The sequence below is a fragment of the Pogoniulus pusillus genome, chromosome 36, assembly GCF_015220805.1.
Source record: "Pogoniulus pusillus isolate bPogPus1 chromosome 36, bPogPus1.pri, whole genome shotgun sequence".
In the NCBI taxonomy this organism is placed as follows: Eukaryota; Metazoa; Chordata; class Aves; order Piciformes; family Lybiidae; genus Pogoniulus; species Pogoniulus pusillus.
The window spans coordinates 455,358-483,142 of record NC_087299.1 but is presented as its reverse complement, the minus strand read 5'-3'; the positions used below and the strand labels follow the sequence as shown (position 1 = coordinate 483,142).

General features: G+C 56.1%; 1 protein-coding gene across 1 annotated transcript in view; it reads right to left on the bottom strand.

The window, feature by feature from the left end:
- EPHA8 (EPH receptor A8) overlaps positions 1-27,580 on the bottom strand; it is a 55,844-nt gene extending 28,264 nt beyond the window's left edge. The window contains exons 1-3 of the mRNA XM_064171835.1: positions 27,483-27,580; positions 13,898-13,962; positions 1,846-2,509 (exon numbers count right to left, since the gene is read on the bottom strand). Of these exons, the coding sequence (XP_064027905.1) occupies positions 1,846-2,509; positions 13,898-13,962; positions 27,483-27,567 (814 nt within the window). The 5' untranslated portion in view covers positions 27,568-27,580. The remainder of the gene's footprint in view (positions 1-1,845; positions 2,510-13,897; positions 13,963-27,482) is intronic.
- Between the last annotated feature and the right edge of the window lie 205 nt (positions 27,581-27,785).

Below are 27,785 nucleotides of genomic sequence, written 5' to 3'. Positions count from 1 at the left end.
TAGAAAGATTATTAGGGCCACGAGGAGTGATTTATATCAGCTCATCCCTGCCACGGAGAATGAAAAATTGCCGTGGCGACAGCCGCTGGAATCCTGCTTTTGTCCCCCTGACAATTAAAATGGCTAATTTCCAGCTCTGGCAGAGCTGTTGGGGCTATAAATCACCCCAGAAAGGCACTTTGCACTCTGAAGGAGGACCTCTGCCCCAATCAAGCACCAGAAGCTTAGCTCAGAGATTTGCATCTCTTTGCCGTCCTGTGTAAACACACCCAGGGCTCCACAGCCACCCGCCAAAGGAGATGCCAGCAAGGAGGGGCTGCCCCTGCCACCAAAACCCACATGCTGAGAGCTGGAGAAGTGGGACAAGACAGGCAGGAGGGCATTATAGCACCGAGGGCAGAGAAGGTCCAGTGGCTTTTCTGTGCTCCACAAGGCCTGGAGAGCTTCACCAGAGAGCGTCGATGGTCGAGCAGCATGGGTCTGACTTCAGCTGCATGCAGAAGAGCCAATTCTGCCTATGCCCATCCCACCTGGGGAGGCAGCTTGAACTGCTTCCTGCAGTGCTTGCCTACGGGCAGGGGCAACCCCTCCAAAAGGGAACAGGAACTTTCACACAGCTTTGCCCTCAGGAAAGAGACAAACACGTCCAAGGGCACACAACACTGATGCAGTGACTCCAGCCTTCAGGCTCTGGGGTGGTGAGCTCCTGGGGCAGAGCCTGCTGTATGGGATCACAGGAGGAGAGACATGGGGAAGGGGTGTTTGGACCCTCTCAACCAAATCCCCAACTTCCAGCTCTTTGCAGCAGTGGGGCTGGGACCCAGCCCTCTGGGCAGCCCATGCCAGTGCCCCCTCCCACAGCAGCATGTACCTGGCCCCACTTTGCACCTGTTTCCTAATGTGGGAGGAAGCAATCCTGTTTGAGTTATCAAATCTACCTCAGGATGACTTTGACACCAACAGTGGCAGCCAGAGGAGCTCAGGGTGGAAGCATTTACCCTGCCCGTCCTTCCCACTCAGCGTGGCTGGGGACCAGCATCCCCGTGGCACCTGGATTCAGTCCAGCTCAGCGCTGGATGTCCTGACCTTGCCTCGAGTCTCCCGAAGACAAAAGCTCCACTTGACATTTCCATGAAACTCAAACACCAGCCCTGCACTCTTGTTTGTGCTGCTCCCCTCACCGCCTCCCGGCAAGAAGCGCAGAGCAAACAAAGCTGCGTGGAGGCCTCTCCTGGGGAGCCCCAGCTCTGTACACACACAGCCCCGTGCCTGCTGCTCGGCTGCTGGTCACCCCTCCTCCTTATCACAGTTTGTACAGGTGGCTTGAAGCCTGCCCAGCGGCACGGAGGCCCCCGGGAAGGTTCCCTGCAGCCTCGGCTGGCCGGGCTCTGCGGCAGCCCTGAGGAGGGCGGTGGGTGGACACCGTAACCTTGCTTGGCAAAAGCTTGGTGCTGTGCTTGCTGAGTGCTTTGCTTGCAAACCCCTGCCAGAGGTGAGCAAGCAGAGGGGCATTGTGCTTTGCTGGAGTGCACCAGCAGAGATCTCAGAGCTGCCGCAGGCATTGGACTGGGATCTCTGTGCCATACATTCCACGGCAGGGAAAGATGGAGCCAGAGCAGTCCTCGTCCCGAAACCATGCTCTGTGCAGCAAGATGTGTGACAGACAGGCCCACAGCAGCTCCCAAGGAGCTTGCCAGGGGCACCAGTGACACATCTTAGGAGCGCGAAGCTGGCCATTAAAGACCCAAGCAGCCTCTGTCTTCACGGAGGCTGCCTGTGACCTCAGCCCTTCCCCTGCAGCCACCCCTCCCCTGGAAGGCACTGCTAGCAGCAGCAGCGACTCACCCGTGCAGGAGTCCCGCTGCTCCTCGTAGCCAGCGCTGCAGACGCACTTCCCGATGGGCACCAGCCACTCCCCCTCGGCACTGCAGTACATTTTGGGGGTGTCTCTCTCCTCCGAGTGCCCCACACACTCTCCCCGCACTTCCACCAAGGAGGAGGAGTCTGCGCCCGTCACGGCCTCGGAGAAGGACGCCAAGTTCCTCACCATTGCTGGGCACTTCTTGTAGTAGACCCGCAGCGAGACGATGGCGATGCAGGCGCCGATGTCCTGGAAGGCCAGGTAGAAGCCCCTCTTGCTGAGCGGCCCCACGCCGCGCACCTCTGTGTTCAGCTTCAGGCGCCTCACCCCCAGGTCCACGCTGGTGAAGCTCTCGTCAGCGGCGATGGTGTCGATCTTCACGAACTGGCTCTCGCGGGTGCTGGTGCCCAGGTCGCGGTCGGACTCCAGGTAGTAGAGGTTGAAGGTCTCCTTGCAGGTGCCCAGCACGCCTGGCATGCTGTTGCAGTCCCGCAGCGTGAACTTGATCTCCGCGTAGACACGCCGCGCCCCGTCCCGCTGGACCCAGTTGGTGCGCAGCCAGTTGTTCTGGTTGGGGGTCATGACGTTACAGACCTGGTAGGTGTGGATGGGGCTGAAAAACTCATCCATCTCGTTGATGGAGTCCCACTGCAGGACAGAGACAACACAGATCACCCCAGATGTCCCCGGGCAACACAGGACTCTTTGCCATCACTCACCCAGTGATGAACCTGGGCCAGAACAATCCTCACTCTCAATCTAGGCTGGGGGAGGAGTGATGGAGAGCAGCCCTGAGGAGGAGGACTTAAGGGTGCTGGTGAGTGAGAAGCTGGACAGGAGCAGGCAGTGTGAGCTTGCAGCACACAATGCCAAGGGCAGCCTGGGCCAGAGACGGAGAGAGGGGATCCTGCCCCTCTGCTCTGCTCTGCTCTGCTCTGCTCTGGGAGACCTCCTGTGCAGGGCTGGGGCCAGCTCTGAAGCCCTCAACACAGGAAGGATCTGGACCTGATGGAGAGGGTCCAGAGGAGGCCACGACAATGATCAGGAGTTGGAGCAGCTCTGCTGTGAGGACAGGCTGAGGGGGCTGGGGGTGTTCGGTCTGGAGAAGAGAAGGCTCCAAGAAGACCTAACAGCAGCCTGCCAGGACCTGGAGGGGCTACAAGCAGGCTGCAGAGGGACTGTGTGCAAAGGGCTGCAGGAACAGCAGCAGAGACAATGGCTGCAAAGTGGAGCAGAGCAGATTGAGACTGGATGTGAGGAACAGGAGGCTGCCAGAACACTGCAACAGGTTGCCCAGGGAGGTGGTGGCTGGAGCTCACCCCTGGGGATATTCAAGGTGAGGCTGGACAGGGCTCAGGGTGACCTGATCTAGTGGGGGATGTCCCTGTTGAGTGCAGGGAGTTGGACTGGACCTCTGGCAGCCCCTTCCAACCCAGCCCATTCTGTGAGCCTATGAACTCCCTCTGCTCCTGCAGGTCCATTTGGATGAGAGATCACTGCATCCTCAACGGGCAGCAAGGATGAGCAGGCCTCACCCAGCACCCATCTGGTCTGGCATGCTCACCACCCACCCTGAAGCAGAGTGGGGTGGAGCACAGCCCTGTTTGCAGACAGGATGCTTGTGTGAGTCTGATCTGCTGTCAGATGCTGATGGCAGTGGGCACCTGGGAGGCTCAGAATCCTCCAGACCAAGTCTCTTTCCTTGTGCTCACTCTGCCATTCACAGCAGCACAGGGAGGTGCCTGCATGGTGCTTACCTGGTGCCCTTCTGGCCCATGTCATCTCCATGCACAAATTAAGCAGGTTTTCCATCTGGAAGATGATTTTGGGGTGCACAGCACGGGGTGAATAATAGAATCACAGAATTGTTTGGGCTGGAGAACACCCCCAAGGTCATTGAGTCCAACCCCAACACTGCCACAGCCACATGTCTTGAACACCTCTAGGGATGGGGTGCTGCACCACCTCCATGGGCAGTTGTGCAGGGACCCTGATCACTCTTGGGGGGAAAAAGAATTCCTCATCTCTAATCTAACTCTCCCCAGCACAATTTCAGGCCATTTCCTCCTGTTCAATCACCTGATCCTAAGGAGAAGAGATCAACCTCCACCTCATGCAACCTCCTTTCAGGGAGCTGCAGAGTGGCCCTAGAGAGTCAAGAGAAGGCATCTGGGGAGCACAGGACTGCAGCAAGGAGTGGGGTTCCACGGGGGCTCAGGTCCCCTCCTTCCCAAGCAAGGTGAGGCCAGTGTGGTTCCTCAGGGAGAGCCCACAGTGCCCAGCTGAGAGCCTGCTCTGGGGGTGGCCTTCTGGTACCCGAAGGAGCTACAGAGGAGCTGGGGAGGGACTTTGGACAGGAGCTTGGAGTGGCAGGACAAAGGGCAGGGCTGGAAGCTAGAGCGGGGCAGGTTTAGGTCGGACGCTAGGGAGAAGTTCCTCACTACGGGGGCAGTGAGAGGCCGGAATGGGCTGCCCAGGGGAGCTGCGGACGTCCTCCCCCCAGCAGGGGCTGCAGGCCAGGCTGCATGAGACGGGAGCAGCCCGGGCTGGCGGGAGGTGTCCTGCCCACGGCCGGGGGCTGGGCTCTGAGGTCACTTCCAATCCAAACCCATCTGTGGTGACAGCCCGGGACGGGCTCCTGACCCACGGCCGCGGGGCACAGCAGTGCTCTGAGGTGTCTGCAGCTGAAGGTGTGCACAGCTGCCGGTGCAGCCCCTGCCCCTGCCCCTGCCCCCACGCAGGCTGAAACCAGCGGAGCACAAACGGGAGAGCTTCTGCCGCAGGCTGCTCTCCGCGGAGCTCCGGGCGGCAGGGCTGGGGGGCACCAGAGCTGAGCCACTCTGGGTCTCAGGGGCCTCCAGCAGGGTCCAGCAAGTTGTTGTGTGCACCAAACGCCTTGGCCTGCAGCCAGCGTGGTTGCTTTGGGTCACAGCTCACAGGTGTCAGGGGTTGGAAGGGTCCCAAAGAGCTCATCCAATCCAACCCCTGCCAGAGCAGGACCACACAATCCAGCTCAGGGCACACAGGAACACATCCAGACAGGCCTTGAGAGGCTCCAGAGAAGGAGACTCCACAGCCTCTCTGGGCAGCCTGTGCCAGGGCTCTGGGACCCTTCCAGGCAAGAAGTTCCCCCTTGTGTTGAGCTGCAACCTTCTGTGCTGCAGCTTCCATCCATTGCTGCTTGTCCTGTGCCAGGCAGCAGTGAGCAGAGCCTGTCCCCCCCTCCTGACCCCCAGCCCTCAGAGAGTTACAGACATTGATTCAATCCCCTCTCAGTCTTCTCTTCTCCAGACTAAGCAGCCCCAGGGCCCTCAGCCTCTCCTCACCAGGCACTGCTCCAGTCCCCTCCTCATCCTCGTAGCCTCCACTGGACCCTCTCCAGCAGTTCCTGTCCCTCTTCACCTGGGGAGCCCCAAACTGAAGGCAGTGATCAAGATGAGGTCTCAGCAGGGCAGAGCAGAGGGGGAGAAGAACCTCCCTTGATCTGCTGGACACCCTCTGTTGAATGCCCCCCAGGACCCCATTGGCCCTCTTGGCCCCCAGGGCACTTTGCTGTGCCATGGATGCTCTCCCCCAGCACCCCCAGCTCCCTCTCCTTGGGGCTGCTCTCCAGCAGTCACCTCCTGCCTGTGCTGCTGCAGTTTATTCTTCTTCCCCAGGTGCAGGACTCTGCACTGGTTCTTGTTGAGCCTCATTTGGTTCCTCTGTGCCCAGCTCTGTGCCCAGGGCTCTCTGGATGGCAGCACAGCCTGCAGCTGTCTCAGCCAAGCCTCCCAGTTTGGTGCCATCAGCAAACTTGCTGAGCAGACTCTGCCTGTCTGTGCCCTCATCACTGTCACTGATGCACATGTTGAGCAGCACCAGAGCCAGCACTGGTCCCTGGGGGACTCCACTGGCCCCAGCTCTCCAGCTGGACCTGGCACCATTGATCACCACTCTTTGAAGTCAATCTTATAACCAGTTCCTAATCCACCTCCCTGCCTGCTCTGCCATGCCATGCTTCCTGAGCTTGCTCATCAGGATGTCATAGGTCTCCAGACATCCAATTCCCTCCCAAATCTGGCAGCCCAGATGATGCTCACAGCTGTGTGTCCCTGTGGCACTGCTGGAGCTGGCAGCACCCTGCCTGCTGGTGGGGAGCAGGGAGTGAAATGTCCACCCTCCAGCAGCAATGGCTGCTGCCAACCCCAGGGAGCACTGGGCAGGGTGGCATTTACATCACCACTCTGTCAGACCTGGAGTATTTTGCCCAACCTCTGGACTGTCAGCTCTTCCCCACGGACCAGTCCAAAACACCACCCCAGTGCCACTGGCCCACAGCACAAGAGCTCTGCCATCAGTGGCAGAGCATGGAACAGAAGCAAGGCCACCTGAGCTGCTGGCTCAGATGCCACAGGTACCTCTGCCCAGTGTGCCACAAGGCAGCACAGCTCACAAGCTCTGCCAGCTCCCAGGACCTGCTGCTCATTTGGGATGCAGGGACCAGAGGAAATGGTTCCAAAATGCACCAGAGGAGCCTCAGGCTGGATCTCAGGAAATAGTTCTGCCCTGGAAGAGTTCTCAGACATTGGAATGGTCTGCCCAGAGCAGTGCTGGAATCCCCATCCTGGTGCTTAGGGCTATGGTTTAGTGGTGATCCTGCAGTGCTGTGTGGAGGGTGGGACATGGGGCTTGGAGCTCTCTGCCAGCCAAGTCTGTGCTGTGGTCTGTGGTCCTGTGGCTCACTTCAGGAATCCCCATGGCTTAAAGGGCTTTTCTCTTCCACCTCCACAACAGGCTCCTATGCAGGGGAGGGGGTCTCTGAGGCTGGGCACCACCAGTTCCAGAGCTGCCAGCTCCTGGCACTGCCTGCCCTTGGCTGACAGTTTGAAGTGACTTTATAAAGGGGAGCTCAGGCCAGCCCCTGTGGGCATGATAAGATCCCGCAGTGAGCCAGAGCTGAGGACATCACCATTAGGGTGGTGAGATCCTGCCGGGGGCCTGGCTGCATCGCTGTGCAGAGGCTGCCCTCACAGACCCAAAGTCAACAGCAGCTACCAAGAAACCTGCTGGATTATGCCAGGAGAAGATGCAAACCTCAGAGAGCAGGCAGCTGAGCAAGGGCTTGAAAGTCTCCCAGGGCCTGCGTGGTGCAGAAGAGTGGGGAGAAGAAGGAGGGGCATGGGGGACAAGCATGCAAGGAGATGGCACAGTCCTCAAGGAGCACCAGCTGGGCCCCCCCTGCCCTGCACTGCCTGCAGACAGAGCTAAAGGGTGAGGTGGCTTGAAGCTGAGAGAGAGGAGGAGGAGAATGGAGGTAGGAAGGAATTCTTGGCCAGTGTGAAGGCACAGGAACAGGTTGCTCAGGAAGGTTGTGGGTGTCCCCTCCCTGGGGGGGAATGGGGCCTTGAGTGGAGGTGTCCCTGGCCATGGCAGAGGGGTGGAACTAGATGATCTTTAAGGTCTCCTCCAACCTAAACCATTCCATGATTCTGTGAGGTCTCCCTAGCCCTGAGACAACTTTCAGGAGGGCTGCCAGGTCTGCCAGCACCTTCCTTCCTCCCTAGGGCAGGCACTGAGCACCTTCCCAGGAGCTGCCAGATCCTGGCCACCACTGTCACTGGGAGAGAGGAAAAAGGGAAGGCTGTTATTGCAGCTATAAATCATTAGGTGGGAGGCACTAATGGAGATAATCCCCAAGGAATCAGTCACTGCTGTGGCTAAGGAGGGATTTGTCAGGCAGTTAACTACCCTGAGCTTCACTGCAGGTGATTAACTCCTGGTGGTGACCAGCGCCTGGGGAATTAGCAATAACTGAACAGGCACTGGCAGAGGAGCTTTTATCTCAATTACCAGCCTAAATCTTTATTTTCCACTGCTCCACTCCTACTCATCTTTTTCTTCAAAGAAAATGAGTCTCACTGCAGCTTGCCCTTGGAACTTGCTGCTGCTCCTGGAGCCAGGCAGAGACTGCACTGGAAGAGCAACACCAGAAAGAGCACAGAGACCAAAGTGATGCAGGACAGCAGCAGGCCTTGGGCAGGTGGGAGACCACCAGATCTCTTTTGATGCTCCAAAGAGAAAGATACGACCCTGATGGGGGTTGAAATGGAAAGCACAGCGTGGACTGGGAGAGGGCTTTTGTGCTGTGGGCTTGGGGCCAAGGGTCACCCTCTCTGTAGCAGAGCTGGCACATTAGAGGGGCTTCAGCCAAGCCATGAAGTGGCTGTTGGTTGCAAGAACAGAGCTGGGCAAAGTCAGTGTCCTTCTGCACAGCCTTTGCTCTGCAGGCATCTCAGTCCTGGGACACTTAGAGCAGCACTGACCATGAGCAAGACATCTCCATTCCTGAACACCCCAGGGCTGAAATGTGTCTCAGGTGGCTGCTGAAGCACATCTGGTGGCTTGTTGGCAGTTTTCTCTCTCAGCTTCTGCAGAACAAGCTGAGTTCTCTTGGCTGTTTGTGCCCAGGCTTCAGGATGGGGACATGCAAACCACTTCTGAAGGTCTTTCCAGGAGCTTCCACCAGCGAAGCCAGTGTGGGGCATGGAAGACATTGGGGCAGCTGACCCCAGCCTGGGTGGTGAGGGGGATGCTGTGGGGCCTGAGCACAGAGGTGCTGGTGAGAAGCAGACAGGGGGTCATGGGCAGCACGTGGGGGGGCTTTCTGCAGCACTGGAGGTGCTCCCATTGTAATTAGCTTTTGTGAGGCATCATTCAGGCTCCTCAGATGCCCTGTGCTGGAACAAAATAATTTGCTGTGTGACTTGGTAAATCAAAGTAGACTACACAATAATTACTAATAATATGTTGACTTTTCTCATCAGCCTTTTAATTAGTCAGCAGAAAAGCAATTTGCAAAGGGGCTGATCAGGGTCTCTCTGATCCAGCAGGTCATGTGCCAGGCAAGGAAAGGGGAGAGAAGGGCACTGGGGCACTGGGGCGTTTACTGGGGAGTGCTGGGAGAGCAGAGGAGCAGCAGGGGCAGGGGCAGTGTCTCCGGCGGCAGCGATAGGAGTTTAGTTTCCAGAGCCGAGGGAATTGTCGCAGGGATGCAGTGAGCTGCAGAGCTCCCGGGAGCCCTTTGAAGTTCTAATTGAGAGGAGCCGCAGCCTGTGGGACAGGGATGCTCCCGGTGACCCTTCCGCTTCCTGCACGTGTCTCCGGGGTGGAGGCGAGGGGGGATGCAATTAAACCCCTGCGCGGCAATTACAGCCAATTACCCCTCAGTTAATTGTCTGGCAAGAGGAAATGTCAAAACAGGCCATGCATGCCTCGCTGACGGCGTGACACTGCCCAGGGCTGGCGCTGCTGCGGGCCCCCACTGCCTGCTGCTCCCGGCCCCCTGCTCCTCTGCTCCTGCTGGGCACTGCAAGCCAAGGCAGGAGGAAACCTCTCCTGTGAGGCAGATCACCTTGCCCCCAGGTGTGATGAAAACATCAGGACTTTGCAAGTGGTACCCTTCCAGTTTTGCAGCTCTGATCGCTGTCCTGCCTGTGTGGGCAGCTCTGGGATCTCTTTCCTCTGGCACCCCCAGGAGCCCCAGAGGTGAGACAGGTGCTGGAAAGCAAACTGCAGGGCAGCAGGGACTGAGCTAGAGGGCACAAGACCCCTTCTTAAGCTGCTCAGGCAGGTGACTGAGGCTCCGTCCTGTTCAGTGCCATGCAAAGACACCTCCCCCCTCCCCTCCCTCCCCCAGCTCCTCACGGAGTCAGAGACTCATTTCTGTTGGAAAGGACCTTTCAGGTCACCTTCACACTGTCAGACATGTGCTGGCCTGGGGCTCACACAGGGCAAGGGAACGGAGACATGGGCTAAGCAAGAAGAGCTGTGACTTCAGCTGGGTCTCCAGGGTCAGCAGGAAGATGCTGTGGTGGGTCCATGGATGGAGCAGGGACGCTGCAGGTGACTCCTGCAGCCAGCACATGCTGCAGCTGGGCTGAGGCAGGAGAGTCGGCAGCAGGGCAGCACGGGGGCAGCACTGCCATCTTTTTCCAACAGGAGATTCTAAATCACTGAATCACAGAATGGCCACTGATGGTCCAACCCTCCTGGCAGAGCTGGGTCGCCTAGACAAAGTCACTGAGGAATGTGCCCAGGTGCCTTTTGAATGCCTCCAGAGATGGAGACTCCACCACCTCCACGGGCAGCCTGCTCCAGGGCTCTGCCACCCTTAAATTAAAGAAGTTCCTCCTCATGTTCAGTGGAACTTCTGATGTTCCCTTTGTGCCCACTGCCCCTTGTCCTGTGACTGGGCACCACTGAAGTAAACCTGGCCCCATCCTCTGACACCCACCCTTTGATCTCAGCATTGATGAGATCCCCTCTCAGGCTGCCCCTCTCTAGGCTAAACAGCTCCAGTTCTCTCAGTCCTTCCTTGCCACAGGGATGTTCCAGGCCCCTCAGCATCTTCGTTGCCCTTTGCTGTACCATCTCCAGCAAGTCCCTGTCCTTCTTAAAGCAGGAAGCCCAGAAGTAGACCCAGGACCCAGATGTGGTCTCACCAAGGCAGAGTAGAGGGGGAGGAGAACCTCCCTCAACCTGCTGGCCACACTCTTCTTGGTGTAGCCCAGGAATTATGGAAAAGGCAACAAAAATAAAGGTCCTCAGATAAAATCCAGCTTCACAGCACATCATCTCCACACCACAACAGCAACTGGACTCTGCCCAGCCCAGGCCTGCCAGAGCCAGCAAGCCACAGGGCAGGGACCATCCTGGGGACACCAGCAGTACTGCCAAGATGATGACCATCAGACCCAGCCTGTTTCCTGGAGCAGAGATCATGCCAGGCTTGGAGCAGTGTGATCCCAAGCTACCAAACCTGTCAGCCACTCATCTTCCCTCCACCTGAATGTGACCCCTACTGAGGAACTGCTGGGGAGGCATCTGCTTAGGGCTGTGATTTGGCATCAAGAGCAAGCACAGTTCTTCTTCAGCAGCTTCTCTGCGACACCAGCTCCCTATCCTACCACCTTTCTGCTGATGGCAACTGAGTCCAAGTGCAGATTTACTACTCAAAAAGCACCTGGAGCTGAAGGAGCAGCAGGAGGTTAAAGGATGATATGATGCAATGGCCCATGGAGGAAGAATCACAGTGCAGACAAGTGCTCAGAGGAGCTATCAAAGCATCTGGCTGCAAAAAGAGTTGCTCCTGCAGGAATGTCACAGCAGAGCTCAGGCAGCCTCCCTGAAGGTGCCCAGGCAACTCTCACACAACTCTGGGACCATCCTCTTGCTAGCAAGGCCAGAAGTCAGGCAAAAGCAGAGGGTAGGTGAGGAGTGGTGTCCCCATGCCTTACTCAGGTCTGCCAGGAGCACACAGCAGCATGCCCAGGAGTGGCTTTGCTCTCTGGGTTTTGGTACCCAGTACTCACTGCACTTATCTAAACATTGCCAACGAGGTGGAGGCTTCAGCCATGCAGGAGCTGCAGCTGCTCAGGAGCTGCTGGGCTGCTGCTCTAGTGCAAGAGAGCAGCCCAGTGGTGACTGCCCTGAGGGCCAGCCCCAGCACCCTGTGGTCTTCTAACTTTACCCCTGGAAGGCCTACTGGGTTGGGGCAGGATGCTGCACCTTAACTGGTTGTGGAAGGGCCTGATGTAAGGAGAGGCAGTGGTAGGCACAGTCCCTGCTCTGCTTAGGGTCAGTCATGCCCAGACGTCCCCAGGGCAGCCAGCTTGGGTGGATTTATCTTCATCAGTGACCTGGACAAGGGCACAGATTGGACCTTCAGCTAGTTTGCTGATGGTGCCAGACTGGGAACAGTCCTGACACCTCTCAGGCTGTGCTGCCATCCAGTGAGACCTGGACAGGCTGAGAGCTGGGCAAAGGGGAGCCTCATGAGGTTCAACAATGATAAGTGTCCTGCACCTGGGGGGAACAACCTCCTGCACCAGTGCAGGTGAGAGGTTCACCTGCTGGAGAGCAGCCCTGGGGAGAAGGACCTTGGTGGGCACCAAGTTCTGCATAGGCAGCAATGTGCCCTGGTGGCCAAGAAGGCCAGTGGGGTCCTGGGGGACATTCAGAAGAGTGTGGCCAGTAGGACAAGGGAGGTTCTCCTCTGCCTCTACTCTGCCCTGTTGAGATCACAACTGCAGTATTGTGTCCAGTTCTGCACTTCTCAGTTCCAGAGGGACAGGGATCTACTGGAGAGTCCAGTGGAGGCAACAAGGATGCTGGAGGGGATGGAACATCTGTGTGTGGAGGAGAGGTTGAGAGCCCTGGGGCTGGGAAAGCTGAAGAAAAGAAATCTGAGAGGAGATCTTTTGAATGTTTACAACTGTCTGAAGGGTGGGGGGCAAGGAGCAGAGACCAGGCTCAGTTCAGTGGTGCCAGGTGAGAGGACAAAGGGCAATGGACACAAACTGGAACTCAGGAGGTTCCACCTCAACATGAGGAGAAACTTATTTGGTGTGAGGGTGCTGGAGCCCTGGAGCAGGCTGCCCAGAGAGGTTGTGGAGTCTCCTTCTCTGGAGACTTTGAAAACCCATCTGTATGTATTTCTGTGTGACTTGCCCTGGGTGATCCTGCTCTGGCAATGGGGCTGGACACAAAGACCTCCAGAGGTCCCTTCCAGCCCCTCCCATTCTATGTTTTGGTGATTCCATGTTAAGACCTGAGGGCCCAAGGATGTCCACGTCCCTGGTGACATCCAGCACTGTGCCTGGGTGGGTGGGCTGCCTGCAGCAAAGTCCCCTCCAACCCCTACCATTCTATGATTTCATGATGCCTCATGCAGGTGACAGCAAAAGAAGGCCCAGGGGCTGGAAACCCAAACCAGGCAAGCCCACAGAGCAAGAGGGTTTTTTAAGTGCAACCTGTTCACAGCAGGGCTGCAGGGCTGCAGGATCTCCCAGCAGCAGCAGTTCTGTAGTCAGAGCTGTTTGTGTCTCAGAGCTGGGCTGTTCTGAGGCTGCAGTGAATTGATAGCTCTGGAGCTGGGCAGGAGATCACCACAGCTTAGCTCCCTGCTGCCCTCTGACTTTGAACCTCTGCATCCACCATGGTGCCAGGACAGCCACCAGTGCCACAGCTAACTGCTAACACCGGAGCCAAGGAGTTAGTGCATTGCCACAGGGGATAACGTCTGAGGGGCAGCTGATGGCTGCCTTTGTTGTGAGTTCAGAGTTCTGATCACTCCTGCTCAAGCAGCGCTGCTGCCACCGCAAGTCTGGAGCAGCAGATCAATGGAAACGATTAGAGGCCTGGGAAGAGTTCTGTGGGAGGTGGAATTGAAAAGATTAGGACCATTTAGTTCAGAGAGGGGATGAAACAGAGTGGACATGAAAAATCAACACGGCAGCAGAAGGCAGGTAGGCATCCCAATCCTGCATGCGCAGTGCGTGCCGCAGTCCCCACTGTGCCTTGCAGTTGGTCCTGCCTGGATTTGTGGCATTGCTTCTGCCCTCTGAGGGAAGCAGCAAAGTCCCCCCAGGCAGGTCAGCCCTGCCACCCGAACCCCACCAGCTCCAGAGAGCTGCTGCAGCAGGCAAACCTGGACAGAGAAATGCAAGTGAAGGGAGGGTGTGGAGAGGATCTGGCCAGTGGAACACAGGAGGGTCACACAAAGGTCACTGCCACAGCCCACCCAGCCACGGGGCTGTGCATTTACAGCCCTACTGCCCACCAGAACCATCCACAGGGGATGCTCCTCTGCATCTCTTGCCCAGGTCCCACAGCAAGCTCCCCTGATCACAGGTGCCTGAGAGCTTCCCAGGCACCTTGGGCTGTTCCTGCTGGCTCTGCCCCGGCACAGTGAGGAATGAGATGCTTCTGAGCTTGAGTGCCTGCGGGGGACCCAGCTCTTGTGTTCTCAAAGTGCAGGACCTGCTGACAACTTAGTCCCTAGCCAGGGGACATGGAGAGTTAAGCAGCATTTTCAAACGAGCCACATCCCTGCTGTTAGCTTTTCAGGCTGGCATCTTCCCCACAGACAGAGCCTGTGTACCCCAGCAGCACTCTCCAGGGCACCAGCCTGGGGCTGAGATGTCCACTCATGGGCACCCACACTGACCTGTCCCACGGGGATCCACCACGTGCCAAGGGCCCTTTCATACTCACCCCGTGTGAGGGATAAGTCATCCAGCCCCAGTCCCCCGGGATTGTGGATGTGTCCAGCAAGTTCACTGGAAAACAGAGGAACAAAATGCTGCATTAAAAGATTTCATCCTCAAGGTGCAAGGGACTGAGCCACCACAAGTGACCTCTTCTCACACCCTGCTCACAGTCACATATTGCACTGGGGTGGAAAGGACCCTCAAAGGCCATCTTGTCCAACCCCCCTGCAGCCATCAGAGACACCTCCAGCTGGGTTAGGCTGCCCAAGGCCATGTCCAATCTGACCTTGGATGTCTCAAGGAATGGGGCCTCAGCCACATCCTTTGACAACCTGTTCCACCCTCATTGTGTAGAACTCCCTCCTGACGTCCCCTAAACTCATCCATGGGCTGGGTGCTAGGGATCTGCCAGCCTGCAGGTTGGTTGGTGACAGAGTTGGGATAGAGCTGTTCCAGCCTTGGTCATAGGAGCTTTTGGAGGTGAATGGGCTGCAGACTGGGGGGATGCAAAGAAAAGGGAAGATGGAGAAACAAACTCCAAGCTTCAGCTTGGCCACCAGTCCCTCCCTGGGCCTACACCAATGCAATCAGAGCATTGCTCCTCACTTAGACACTTCTCCTCCAGAGTCTCTGCCAATCCCTTCAGCCTCACAGCCCTCCTGGCACCACTGGTTTGAAGTCTGCACTCCTGCAGCCCCTGTAATTACATACCACAGTACTCAGCTCCAGCACAAAGTGACCCCCCACGGTCCTGGCTGACCCCTACTGGAGAGGCCAGACAGTGGGGGACAGGCTGCATGAGGAGGCCCATCAAAGCCAACCCTTTAAACACTCTGCCACCAGCAGCCAGCTTAACAAGGAGGCAGCAGCAAATCTGCTGGGAGAGGGGAGCAGCTTCTGCATGGGGAGCAGTAAGGATGCCTTTGAAGGTGCTCAGGAGCTTCCTGTGGAGCCCTGTGCAGTGTTAGCAGTGGGGTAAATGGGATGTCACAACATTGTTGATACACAGAGTGAGCTGCCCCAAGTGCCATCAGCTGCCTGTGAGCCCCATGCCCAGGCCCTGCAGCATCAGGCAAAGGAGAGCCTTGCTGCAGCCTGGGAACGCCTCAGATTGCTCAGTCTTCCTCCAGCATCTGGGGAAGGAGCACAAGTCCCAGCTCCAGGCTCTGGAGGTGGGCTCTGGCAAGCTGACCTGGCCGGCGGTAGTGAGCACAGTACTGACATCAGTGTGCCCATGACAGCCCTCACCAGGCTCCCTCAGGCACTTCAGTACCTCCAGCTTTCCCTGCAGCCACCCAGTAAGGTCAAACCCATGCTGGCTGCTGTGCCCGTGCTGGCTGCTTGCCCTCACCCTGGAGCAGCATCAGACTGGACCTCGAGGTAGTGTGGTCAGCATCCCTGCTGCAGTGCAGGAGCTCGGTTGGATGATCTTGGAGGTCTCTTCCAACCTGGCTGATTCTATGATTCTATGATTCTACATGGCGGGCTCAATATTAGGCTGTCATGGTGGGGACAAGGCACATCAGGACAGCGTCCCCAGCCCTGGCAGAAACTGGGCTCAGCATGATGCTGGTCCCAGCAGCTGGAGGAACTGGTGCCACTTTCATTTACTATTACCAGGCAGAGAAGGAGAGCAGTGGGAGAGAGGAGCAGAGACGTGAGCTGGCTGCGAAACACCCGACGTCATGCTCCTGACAGAGCAGATTAGGAGCTTTTGAGGCATTTATTAATGTTAGCAGAGCAATTTGAAAGAATTTCCAGGGTTTCTTGTGTGACTCCTCTGGCCCAACAGCAGGCCCAGCCCCTCTGCTCCCCACACGGCGCTGCCCCCACTGCTCAGAGGCCCCTTGCCCTCAGCACGCAGTAATTACCTCCGAGATCTCAAATCCATTTTTATTTGTTATTGTTAATCTGAAGATTTTCTGCCTATTTTCCCTGGGTAATTCGCCCAGCAGGAGCCTGGGCTCAGGAGTTTCCCTGCTCACAGAGCAGGAGCATGGTCCCGGTGACCCTCAGCAGGCAGGCTGCAGGGAGGGGACTGCTCTTGCAGACCCTCTCACCCTCCTGCCGTGGTTCCTGCACCCTCTTTCCCACGCTGAGATGCTCGGCCATGGCCATGACTGCCTCTGGCTGCTCTTGGGGCAGCAGGAGGGCCCTGTGCAACCTGGGGTCCATCCAGCTGGAGCGCTGCACTGTGGGGAATGGTGCTGAGAAGCAGCAGGTGAGCTGGGATGTGCCCCAGGCCTGCCTGCGCAGCAGTGTGCAGGACCAGGAGGCTGCTCAGTCCACCCGACCCCACCACGTGGACCCGCTGGCTGTCACCCAGCGCAGGCGAAGGAGCTGCTTTAGTGCACAAACCACTGGAGAAGTTCTCCCAGGTGGAGCAGATTGCTCATGGCTCCCGGGAGGAAGAGAGAAAAGTTCTTCCCTCCATTCCTCCCAAGCACACAGGAGCTCTACACGTCGAGGCCACTGCAGTAGGCACTACACACAGCCAGGGGCACTGCAAGTCCAGCAGCCCCGCGCTAGCCCCTGGCACAACTCACGTCTGAGGTGCCAGCTCCCTCCCCGGACCCAACTCTCCAGCTCAGGAGAAGGCTGCAGACCAGCACGATGCAGACAAGTGCCTGGGCCAGCCCCTTGCAGGTGACCTCCTAGCTGTGCTGCTGCTCAGAGGGAGCCTGGCCTGGCTGCCAGAGCCTGCCACAAAGGACCCCTTTCAGCTGCAAGGTTTCTCAGGGAACGTGCCGGTCTAGGAGACCTCTGTGCTACAGCTGGGCAATTCTGTTTGATGTTATGGACTGTCTGCACGTATCAGTCTCAAGCTGCCAGCTCCATTTTGTTTCCATGAGCACCATTTTGTATTTTCCCTATTCTGTGCCTTGGCCTTGCCTCGGTGCATTGAGCCAAAACACCAGGAGGTGTCAGGGGACATTCTGGTGCTGGTGGAAAAGCTGTCAGCCCTGATTGCCCATTCAGATGGAAGCACCTAGGAGCGAGCAGGGCACTTCCCCCAGCTGGGGACTCGGGGCAGAGTCTCACGCAAGGCAAGACCTTCGTACTCCCTTGGAAAGTCACATCATGGCAGCTGGGTGAGTGCTGCATGCTGCTTTCCCAGGGATGCAAACTGGGCAGGAATTGAAGACTAGGTGTCTGTGGTGCAGATGTGCACGGTGCCTATGATGCAGATGTGCATGGTGCCTGTGGTGCAGATGTGTGTGGTGTCTATGGCGCAGATGTGCCTGGTGCCTATGATGCAGATTCACATGGTGTGTATGTTGCAGATGTGCATGGTGTCTGATGCATCTGTATCATTTATTTATAGCCATATTGTTGTGTCTCTATCTGCACCCCTGTCTGCATCCCTATCCGTGCCTGTATCTACCTAATTCTGACCACCACTGGGGCTGAGGCAGCCAAGGCAGGGCCTAGCACCGCAGGGTGTCTATTGTGCCTCAGCCCATGCTGCCCTTGCTCTAGATCTACACTTGAGAGAGAGGTCAGAAACCCTCCCCAGCAATCACACCAGCGGCTGTGGCTCTTGCAGGGATCTACCACAACTCTACAAACAGGGGCATGGACAGTTTGGAGTTCCACATCCAAGCATCCTGGGCTTAGGGATGGTGCTGTGTGAGCCACAGCTGCCTAGCCCAGGCAGCCTGTGTATCCTCATGCCACCCAGGGGTGTATGGTGGGGTGGTGAGGCAAGCCCAAGGGCAAATGCTGAGGGAAGTGCTGAGCCCCAGCCTCTAGAAGAGCAATGGGGGCCAAACAGGGCTCTGAGCTCTCTCACTAATTGTTAACCCACTGCGGTCCTCATTCTAATTACTCTACCATCTCCCTCCCAGGCAGGGGCTTTGTAGTGCAGGCATGGGGAGGAAGGGTCAGTGGGAGCAGCCCTGTTCCCTTGGGCTTCAGTTCCTCTCCATCACAACTTCAAAAGCCTCCCAAGATTCACAGCAAAGCTCCCCTCGTGCAACAACGCCTTTTGAATCGATAATTAAACTCTTATCAGCATGGTTAGGAGCTCCTGCTCTCTGTCTACACACCCCACACCAGCCCCTCAGCCCCCGTGGGTGGAGGAGTGACACAAGGAGGGATATCTGCAGCAGGAACAGAGAAGAGGTATGGGAAACGAACAAGGGGAGGCTCCCCGAGAAGCAGAGAACAAGAGCCAGCAGCATTCATGTCCCATAAACTGAGGCAGGGTTTTGAAGGGGCAGGTGGGGCCAGGGTGGGTCAGCTATTTGTGTCCCACTGTTTAATCCAGGAGTATGCTCAATAGCCAGCCACGACCTTTCCAGCTTGAGAGGCAAAGCTGAGCAGCAAAGCTGTGTCCTGCTGGCCTCAGAGCATCGCAGGGGGACAGGATGGGAGACTTTGCTTTCAGCTTCCCGGGACGGTATTTGTCTTGGAAGAAAGAAAACCACTCATTTAGCCACCAACACACAAGGCTAAGCCTTGGGGCTTCGAAGTCAAACAAACCTGGAGGGTGGCTCTGCTCTTCCCGTTTGGGAGCTGTGCAGAGGGGATGTGCCTCACGCATCCGGGTCGACACGGCAGCAGCAGGGTGTTATGCACCACCGCTCCAGCGCACACGGCCAGGGCAGCGCCGCGGCACTGGGGTGCTGCTCACCACTGCCCCGGCACACACGGCTGGGTCCAGGCTCTGCTGAGCCCCTGCTCGCCCGCAGGCTGCAATCCTACGGACACCGCGGGGGTGGTGCTCACATCGCACCCACTAGCTCAGCCGCCCGGGCAGGACAGTTGGGGAAGCATTGCAGGCAGACGTCAAAGACATCGCCAAATCCAGTGGAAATGTGAGATTTCCACGTTTCTGGAAATGCCAGAGTAAGGCTGGGGAAAAAAACAAAGTCCCCACTGAAAAGAAACCTTTTCAAACCACCGCAGCGATCCGGCAGCGCTGCCTGCTGGACCTGCCCTAGTTCCCATTTCAGGATTTCTCCTCAGACCTCTGGGTTATTGCTGTGAACTTTCTGCATTTAATTTTCTGTCGTTTGGTTGAGGCGACAGGAGAGGCAATGCCCACTAGGACTTCCCAGAGGGTCACCCCTTTTCAGTACACTGGGAGCAGAGGGTACTTTGATGCAGGAAGAAAGCTTGTTTGTTCAATCAGTGCTAACAAAAAGCCTCGGCTCAGATGGTAAAAATAAAACAACCAGGGTGCTGCTTCCAGCCCCGGCGCCAGCCCGGGAAGATAATGCACAGCACCGGAGCGTAACCTGCGTACGGCTTGCGGGGCCGTGAGTAAGGTCGAAACCGAAACGAAACGAAACAAAACACCCAGAATAAAGTACGCACAGGGCTAAAACCCCTTTCAGACTCCAGGGCAGCAGTCCTGCTCCCAAGGGAAAAAAAAGAATCATATGAAAAGCCAAACAACAACATCAAAATGTTCCCTCTCAGGAACAGGGGGGAGGAAATGTGGATGCAAAACGTTGGTGCTGCCTGCATGGGCTGAGAGTCCGGGGGTGGGGGGCGGCCAGGCTGGATTTGGCACGCTGGTGACTCAAGTTAAAGCACACTCACTGCCCGCTGCCAGGCAGGGTGGCAGCACTGGTGTGACTGTGCTCAGAGCTGGACACGGATCACTGACTGGAGATGTTACCAAGCCATCAGCTGTCCCAGCGCTCAAGCACGGGGCACGTGGGGACAGAGCTAAGGCTCAGAGCTAGGGGCAAGCACCCGTTAGTGTGTCTCTGGTCCAGGAGCTCATGCCAGTGGTCAAGGAGCTGTTTTGGGCTCAAGGGGAAGTGGGAGGCTGGACTTGTAATTCAGGGCAGAAGCCAGAGGAGGAGGTGGAAAGGCTCTAGGGATGAGGGGGTGAGAAAGGTTAAGGGAGGCAAGAAATTCCAAGGACATATCTGATGTGAGCAGGGGAAGGAGCAAGAACTGTGACAAGGCTGGGAGGAGGCAGGCACTGGAGAGTGTTGAGGGCATCTGAAGGGCCCCTGCAACCCCAGCTGAGGACTCTGCAGACCTGATGTCTCCAGTTCTGGATTTGGTCATGTGGGATTCGTGTGAGTCCTTTCCATCGCAATGTCCCTCCCCCGTGCAAGGCAACATGGACCTGTCCATCAGCAGAGAGGAGCCTGCGCCTGGAACAGCCACCCCACGGCATCTCATCTGGCTGAAGCCCTGTTCAACCCACACACCAGCTCATGCAGCCCTAACCAGTGTCCCCAGACCTGAAGGAGAGGTAAGGGACCTGCATCCAGACCAAGACCTCCCACTTGCCCCCAGGCTGCAGCGGCAGGTTCCGAGCCAGGCTGGGTGTCACAGCACCAGCACCGCAATACCCTGAGCGTCGTTAACAATGGAACAGGAGCTTTTGTGACACAAAATGCAGCTCTGCTGCCTGTGGTAAGCAAAACCAGTGGGGTACAGACTCTGAGAAACAGAAGCCCTTTCCAGAGGGGTTTGTGCCAGTGTCCCCACAGCAGACCTGATGTTTTTTGGGTGTAGCAGAACAGACATGAAGACGTTTTCAGCTTTAGCCACTGAGGTTTCTTGTGCAGCACCTCCATGGAGCTGAGGCTCCCAGCGAGCAAGGTCCTCCTGCCGCACCCCAGGTTCTGAGCCCACCACATCTCAGTGTTTCCCCTGCCCGCCAGGGAGCTGCATGCATACATAAAATGCAGGATTATCACTCGACTGCTTGGCATTTTGTAGATGACTGGCACCAAATTGTGACTCCTTGGTGTCACTCCAAGACACTTCCCATGCCTCCCACAGCGTCCTGGCACTGGAGATTGTGCCTGGAGCTGAGCCTGTGAGTCCATCCACCGCACAAACCCCACAGTACCCTTCCCACTGACTCCTGCGTCCCAGCACTCCCGCAGAGTTTCATCTTCTCTAGAGGATTCACCTGGGAAATGTGGATTGTTGAAACATGCTCACTTCTCTGGGTGCTCTGAAGGGGTGTGGGGTGACAGCTTTTCAGGCTGTCAAGTGCTTTGTGCCTAATTTCCCTGAGGGGTTATTCTGCTCTCATGCCGTTTTGCCCCCCAAAACCCATGCTTAGCTCTTTGTACCCCAGCAACATTTGGAAGGTTAATTTCTTTGCTCTCTCAAGCACAACTTTCCAGACTGGACCATTTTGTCAGACAAAAAAACAACACTAAAAACATCCGAGGAGACAGACTGAACACCTCCTGTGTCTGGGGAGGAAATACTGTGAGAGCCCTCAGATGTTGTATGAAGGTAGGCCACAGAAGGGACACCAGCCAAGGCAGGATGCAGTTACCTGTGTGTGCCCTCGATGCGGGGATGCAGCCAGCACTGCTGCCACTCACTGACACGGTCAGGGCATTTGAAACGTGAGGAAGCAGAGAGAGAGGAGAAGACAGCACAGGCACAGCCATGGTACCAGGGCTGGAGGAAAAGCAATACGAGAGAGGGGAAGCTGCAGAGCCCAACCTGCTTGCACCCGTGGAGGGTGTGAGGCACTCAGCTGCGCTCACAGGACTTCCACAGCAAAAAAATATCAGCTTAGGAAATATCAGTACTGGAAAAAAGAGGGGCTGGAGTTTTTCAGGCTGAGGCTGATGAGCCATTGGGATGAGTTACCGAAGGCAGGGATGGGTCTGTCTTTGCCAGTGCCTTCAAATAAACGTTGAATACCTTTCTGGATGGTACCCCTGGGCCAGACAAAGGTCACTAGGCATCACTGGTGTGCCTGGGCCTGATCCCTAAGCAGCTCCTCCTGTACGTGGCTATTTATGACCCTGAGCCCTGCACGTCGGCACAAACAGGACATGGCTGGCTTCTTTTCGATGGAAATAGGACTGGGTGATCCCCCTGCTCACTTTGGAACCAGCAGGGCTGAAGGGGTTAATCCCTTCTCTGGGGCAGAGGAATCATTTTGAGTGTTGGCCAGGCAAACACGCTGGGGTTAGCAGAATGAACTGCCCAAAACTGTCAGGGTATGAATAGAGTTATCATATGAATGGCTTTGGCCCTGGAGATAAAGGCGGCACCGAGGGCTGCCAGCGAGGCGAGCAGGGACGAAGGGAACACAGGACCCGACGGGAACAAAGCGAGGAGCTGTGAGGATGTCCTGGTGGTGAAACCAGGACCTTGGGCCGCCGGGAGCCGCGGGTGAGCCGCTCGCCCTCCACCTCTGGCGGAACGGCTTGGGGCTGGCGTTCATTGGTTTGTGGTTTTGGTGGGGGTTGGTTGGTTTGTTTTTCCTTTCTTTTGGGGTAAAACATTTTCTGATAATTTCTCAGCAAAAAAAAACAACAAACCAAATCAAACAAAAAAACAACCAAACACACCCCCCCACACACACACACACAAAAACCCCACAACAAAATAAACCCAACCAAACAAACCCACAACAAAATAAACCAAACCAACCCACAACAAAATAAACCCAACCAAACCAACCCACAACAAAATAAACCCAACCAAATGAACCCACGCAGACACACACACGAAAACCCCACAACAAAATAAACCCAACCAAACCAACCCACAACAAAATAAACCCAACCAAACAAACCCACACAGACACACACGAAAAACCCACAATAAAATAAACCCAACCAACCAAACCCACAACAAAATAAACCCAACCAACCCACAACAAAATAAACCTAACCAAATGAACCCACGCAGACACACACACGAAAAACCCACAACAAAATAAACCAAACCAAACCAACCCACACAGACACACACATGAAAACCCCACAACAAAATAAACCCAACCAAACCAACCCACAACAAAATAAACCCAACCAAACAAACCCAGACACACACACGAAAAACTCACAACAAAATAAACCCAACCAAACAAACCCACAGACACACAGAAAAAACCCACAATAAAATAAACCCAACCAAACAAACCCACAGACACACAGAAAAAACCCACAATAAAATAAACCCAACCAAACAAACCCACAGACACACAGAAAAAACCCACAATAAAATAAACCCAACCAAACAAACCCACAGACACACAGAAAAAACCCACAATAAAATAAACCCAACCAAACAAACCCACAGACACACAGAAAAAACCCACAATAAAATAAACCCAACCAAACAAACCCACAGACACACAGAAAAAACCCACAATAAAATAAACCCAACCAAACAAAACCACAGACACATACGAAAAACCCACAACAAAATAAACCCAACCAAACCCACACAGACATAAAAACCCCAAAACAAAATAAAACCAAACAAAACTCACCAAAACCACAAAGACGCACACAAAAAAAACCCAAAACAAAACAAAAAAACCCAACCAAAGCCCACCAAAACTCCAACCAAACAAAACCACACAGACATAAAAACCCCAAAACTAAATAAAGCCAAGCAAAACTCACCAAAACCACAAAGACACACACAAAAAACCCCAAACCAAACCAACCAACCAAACAAAACCCACCAAAAAACCCGCAAGAAACACAGGCACAAAAAAAGAAACAATTCCAAAACCAAATATAAAACCAAACCCCCACAGCTTAACAGACAAACAAACCCCCAACCAAAATCCCTAAAACTGACCAACCAAAAACCAGGGGAAAAGGGAAAAAAGAGAACACAAAAAGGAGTTTCTGCATCCCGCAGTAATTCAGCAGGTTGTGGGTTGTAGGTAAGTCTGGATTCGTCAGATCTGCTTCCCCCAGCAGCAAAATGGGTGCCCATTTATTTTCACCCCAAATAAATCACAATAATCAAGTTCCCCTCAGGATTTCAGGAAAGAAGAGCTCCAGCAGAACGAGAGGAATGGATTAGAGCTCTCGGAGCGGCTGCATTTGCTGTGCTGCTCTTTTTCTCCAGATACAGGGGTATGATTTTCCGGAAGTTTTATCAGGGAAGGATGGAAATGAAGCTGAGACCAGAAACGGATCCCTGTGAGCCTGCCTAAAGCTGTGCAAGTGTTTGCTTTGTAGCAGCATTTTCAGAGCAATGGGGGGGGGGGAGGGAAATCAACATTTTTTGGTGTTTTTTGTTTTTAATCATAGCCCAAAATCTCCTCCCAGTTTCGAATCAATGCTTCTCCATCCCTGTCACCAGAAGCCCGTGGATCTAAAACCTTGTTTCCTGTTCTTAGGGAGGAACACAGAATCCCCACTGCCTTTTTCACAACCGAAAAAGCTATTTCCTCTCCTTTTCACAGCTTAGCTTCTCCCGCAGCCCCGACTCCGGCATCGCTGCGGCAGGTACCAAAGTAGCGCTGAATGAGCGGACAGATGAGTTTTTACCTCTTTTTCTGTTTGAGCAGAGGGGCAATTAATGAGATTACAATCGAGAGCTTAGCGGGGAGATGGCCACAAACCCTTCCTCTGGCCCTGTTTCAGCAGCAGCACAGCAAGCTGCTGGTTTCGGCAGGATCCTGGTGCTCTCCCGCGCCCCATCCCTGTAGCGGGGAGAAACAAAACATCTCCATCACCGACCCCATGGTGCAGTTGAAGATGAATGTCCCTGTGTGCCACCAGCTCTGCACCCTCCACAGTATGCTGCCTGTACACCACCCCAGCCTTATCACCTTCCTGTGCCTCGGCCGTTCCTACACGCCCTGAAAAGCCGAAGGAGATGTCCCTGGGCCCCCATTTTCTGCTGTTCACTATTGAGGTTCCACCCAAGCTCAGCCATGGCTCATGTTCTCCCTGCTGTGCCAGGGAGGAAGGTCGCCCACCTCGCGGAGGCCATCGCCTGGGACGCATCACCAAAGGCAGCATTTTAAGCGCCATTTTCTGGCAGGAGATAGGATTTCATCTGCTCCCACCCAAGCTCCAAAGGTGGTAATTTCCACTCATTTTTGTTCAAAACAAGAAAGATCTTCCATGTTTTACCACTTCGATTCAGTTTGTGGTGCCACATAAAACACAGACTTCCCTGGCTTCGCCCCTGCCGCCGGCTGTGTAGCAGCGTAGAGGTTTTAGTCTGTGACACCATATCACCGACAAGAACTTTTCTACCTCCCTGCTCTGAAGAAGTTAAACTATTTCAGGCATTTTTTTTCTTTTTTTCACAGTGTCTTCCCCATTCTGCAATTTTCCACCCATCTAGAAAAAGCCACCCCCAGTTTTGGTGGCCGATTGCTTTTGCGGCGTCTGCCGTGCAGAGATGCGGGGCCACAGTTCCCTTTCTCTTCCTCCCATTTCCAGGGCACCCTCTGCATGCGTGGCTGAGCCAGGTTAAAAAAAACCAGAAGCTCAAAACTTCTTGGAATAAGTCTTTCCTGAAAAAGAAGGGCACTGGGAGCTGTTGGAAAGGGAAGACAATCAGGCTGAAGCCATTTCTTCAGGTGAAGACACATCTCCATACACCAGCTGCCTCCCAGCGTGCACAGCAAAGTGCAGCACGCACCAGCCTGAATTTCTTTGTGGCTGCAATTTCCTCCCTTGTGGCTCCTCAGCAAGCACCAGGTGTCTGGGTGGCATGGCCAGAGGTGCACAGCAAGGAGCAGGCTATGGTGGCGGCAGCAGTCAGAGGTCATGGCCAGCAGCAGTGGGCAGCTTTGTGTGCCACAGCTACACCCTCACACCATGCCCAGATGTGCTGCGCGCTGCAGAAATGAGGTAGCAAAACCCAGCACAAGTGGAGTGCAGGAGGCACCAAATGTGCAGACTTTGAACCACCTCTCCATGTTTCTAGTCCCATCTCCACATCAGGGCACTCAATGAAGGGCACCACAGCCTCACCAGCATGGTTGTTGCCATCAGCCCATCCCCATATCCTGAGATACAGGAGCCTGCAGCCACATCCCCAGCTCCACTGCCCATACCATGAGGCCCAGCCAGTGCTGAAGTGCCCCATGACGCTGCAGAGCAGAACCCTCCGTGCCCACGGGGGGATGAGCATCCTTGGGGGCAGCGGGGAAAGCACCACCAGCTTTCCACAGGGTCCTATAGTTTATCCTGATGCCACTCAACACTTTCTGCCTAGCCTAACCCAGATCCAGCCTGCTTGGTCTTCCCCAGAGCCCGGCTCATTCCCAGACCCATGCAACCCCCTGGCCAAGACCAGGGCTACTGACATCAGCTCTCCGTTCCAAAACTCTTGCAGGACACCAGTGCCTTTCTCAGATGGGGGTAGACTAATCCAGGGCCTGGCTGTCCATGCAGACGCTATAAAACCCACCCAGGCATCCAGCAATGTCCTCGGCAAAGGAATGAAAAGAGTCTCTGGCCTCTCTTGTTGATGCCCAAGGTTAGATGTCGATGCTCAAATTCAGAGAGGGTTGCTTGGCGGTGCAGGGCAGCAGCGCCAAGAGCCCAGGAAAGCACAGGCAGCATCCTGCATCACCCTCTGCCCATGGAATGGGGCAGCTGCTCCACCAGGGAGTGAATGGCAAGCAGGACTGGGGGTGTTGTGGGTGCTGGGGTCCCATCCTGCATCCACACAGCCCGTCCCCAGGAGTGGGAACCCAATGCATCCCTGACAAGGGCAGGAAAGCTGCTGGGGAAGGGAGCAGGAGGAGTGCCAAGAAGTGGACAGCTGGCAGGAAACAGGGTTAAGACCCAGAGATAGCTGGAAATGGGCAGTGTAAGTGAGGAAGACAGGCTGGGTGGGAGGGGATGTGAGAAGAAGGCAGCAGGTGCAAGGACCTGGCCTGGCGGGGTGCTGAGAAGTGCACAAAGCATCATGGTGCCAGCCCATGGGCCTTGAGATGCAGAGGCAGAAGGGAGGGATGGCATCGCTACCACCAAGCAGAGACGCCGGCACCAGGGCTCGCTGCAGAGGGCTGCACTGTGCTGGCTGTGGCTCTCAGGCACAGCAGAAGGGAGGAAAGATGCTGCTGCTGGTGCCAAGGACACACTTGGGAGCGGGCACGGCAGAGCTCCGGGTGGTGACGATCGGCAGCCCTGGGAAGCAGCCATGCCACCACTGCCAGCGCAGAAGGAGGCAGGCGAGCGGGTGCCTGGCAGACAGCAGGAGCGGCACTGCCGAAGCCGAGGGGGGCCCGAGATGTGAAGCAGGGCTGCTGCCGAGGGCCAGGGGTGAGTGCAGCCAGCAGCGAGGCAGAGTGGTCAGGTGGAGGGAGCAGGCCTGACACGGCTGGCACCAAGGTATCAGGCGAGGGTCCCTGACTGCGTCCCTGCTTTCCACTTCAGAAGTTGCCAGCCCTTTCCCTCATGACAAGTTTCCCACCTGAATGCCCCTCCAGCTCCCCACACCTTCTGCACGCCTTTCTGTGCCCACCCTCTCGGCCCATCACCGCCAGCGCTGCCCAGTCAGCATGCACGGCCCCACGCTGCCAGCAGCTCTGGTGACGGGGATCACCATGGCCGAGACGGTGCCCGCGTCCCTGCCCCCTCGGCAGCCACCCCTGCGTGCTGCAGCAGAGCCCTGGCAGGGGTGGCCTGGCAAAGCAGGCAGGAAGCGCTGCAGGAATCAAGTCCTCCTGCCCAGCTCAGAAGTTTAGCCTCCGGTGTAAGAGCTCCAGGATCAGCAAACTCAAGAACCCGGAGCTGCGCTCCCCTGGGAGGAGGGGGCCCAGCAGAGGGAACAAGCCTCTGGGGGCACATGCAGGCAGCCACGGCCACCCCGCAGGTCCTCCCAAGACATCTCCATCGCGTTAGGGCCACCCCGGTTCCTACCTTCGCTGGTGGTGGCAGAGAGACAGGCAGCTAAAGCGATGACGATGAAGAGCGAGGATGTCAGATCCCCCTGTGCCCATGCCATGGTCCGGCGGGGCCACCGGGCACGGGACGGGGGCGCCTCGGTTGTCCCAGCAGCTGCGGAGCGAGCGCCCGGAGCTAGGGCACGGGCGGCTGAGGCAGCGGCACTTTGCGCGCAGCGCTGGGGCTCGGCAGGGAGGGAGCAGCCTGTCCGTCACCGCTCGCAGGCCAATGGCTGCGTGGGCTCTGCAGCCAGGCCCCCTCCCCGCACCAGCGCGCCCG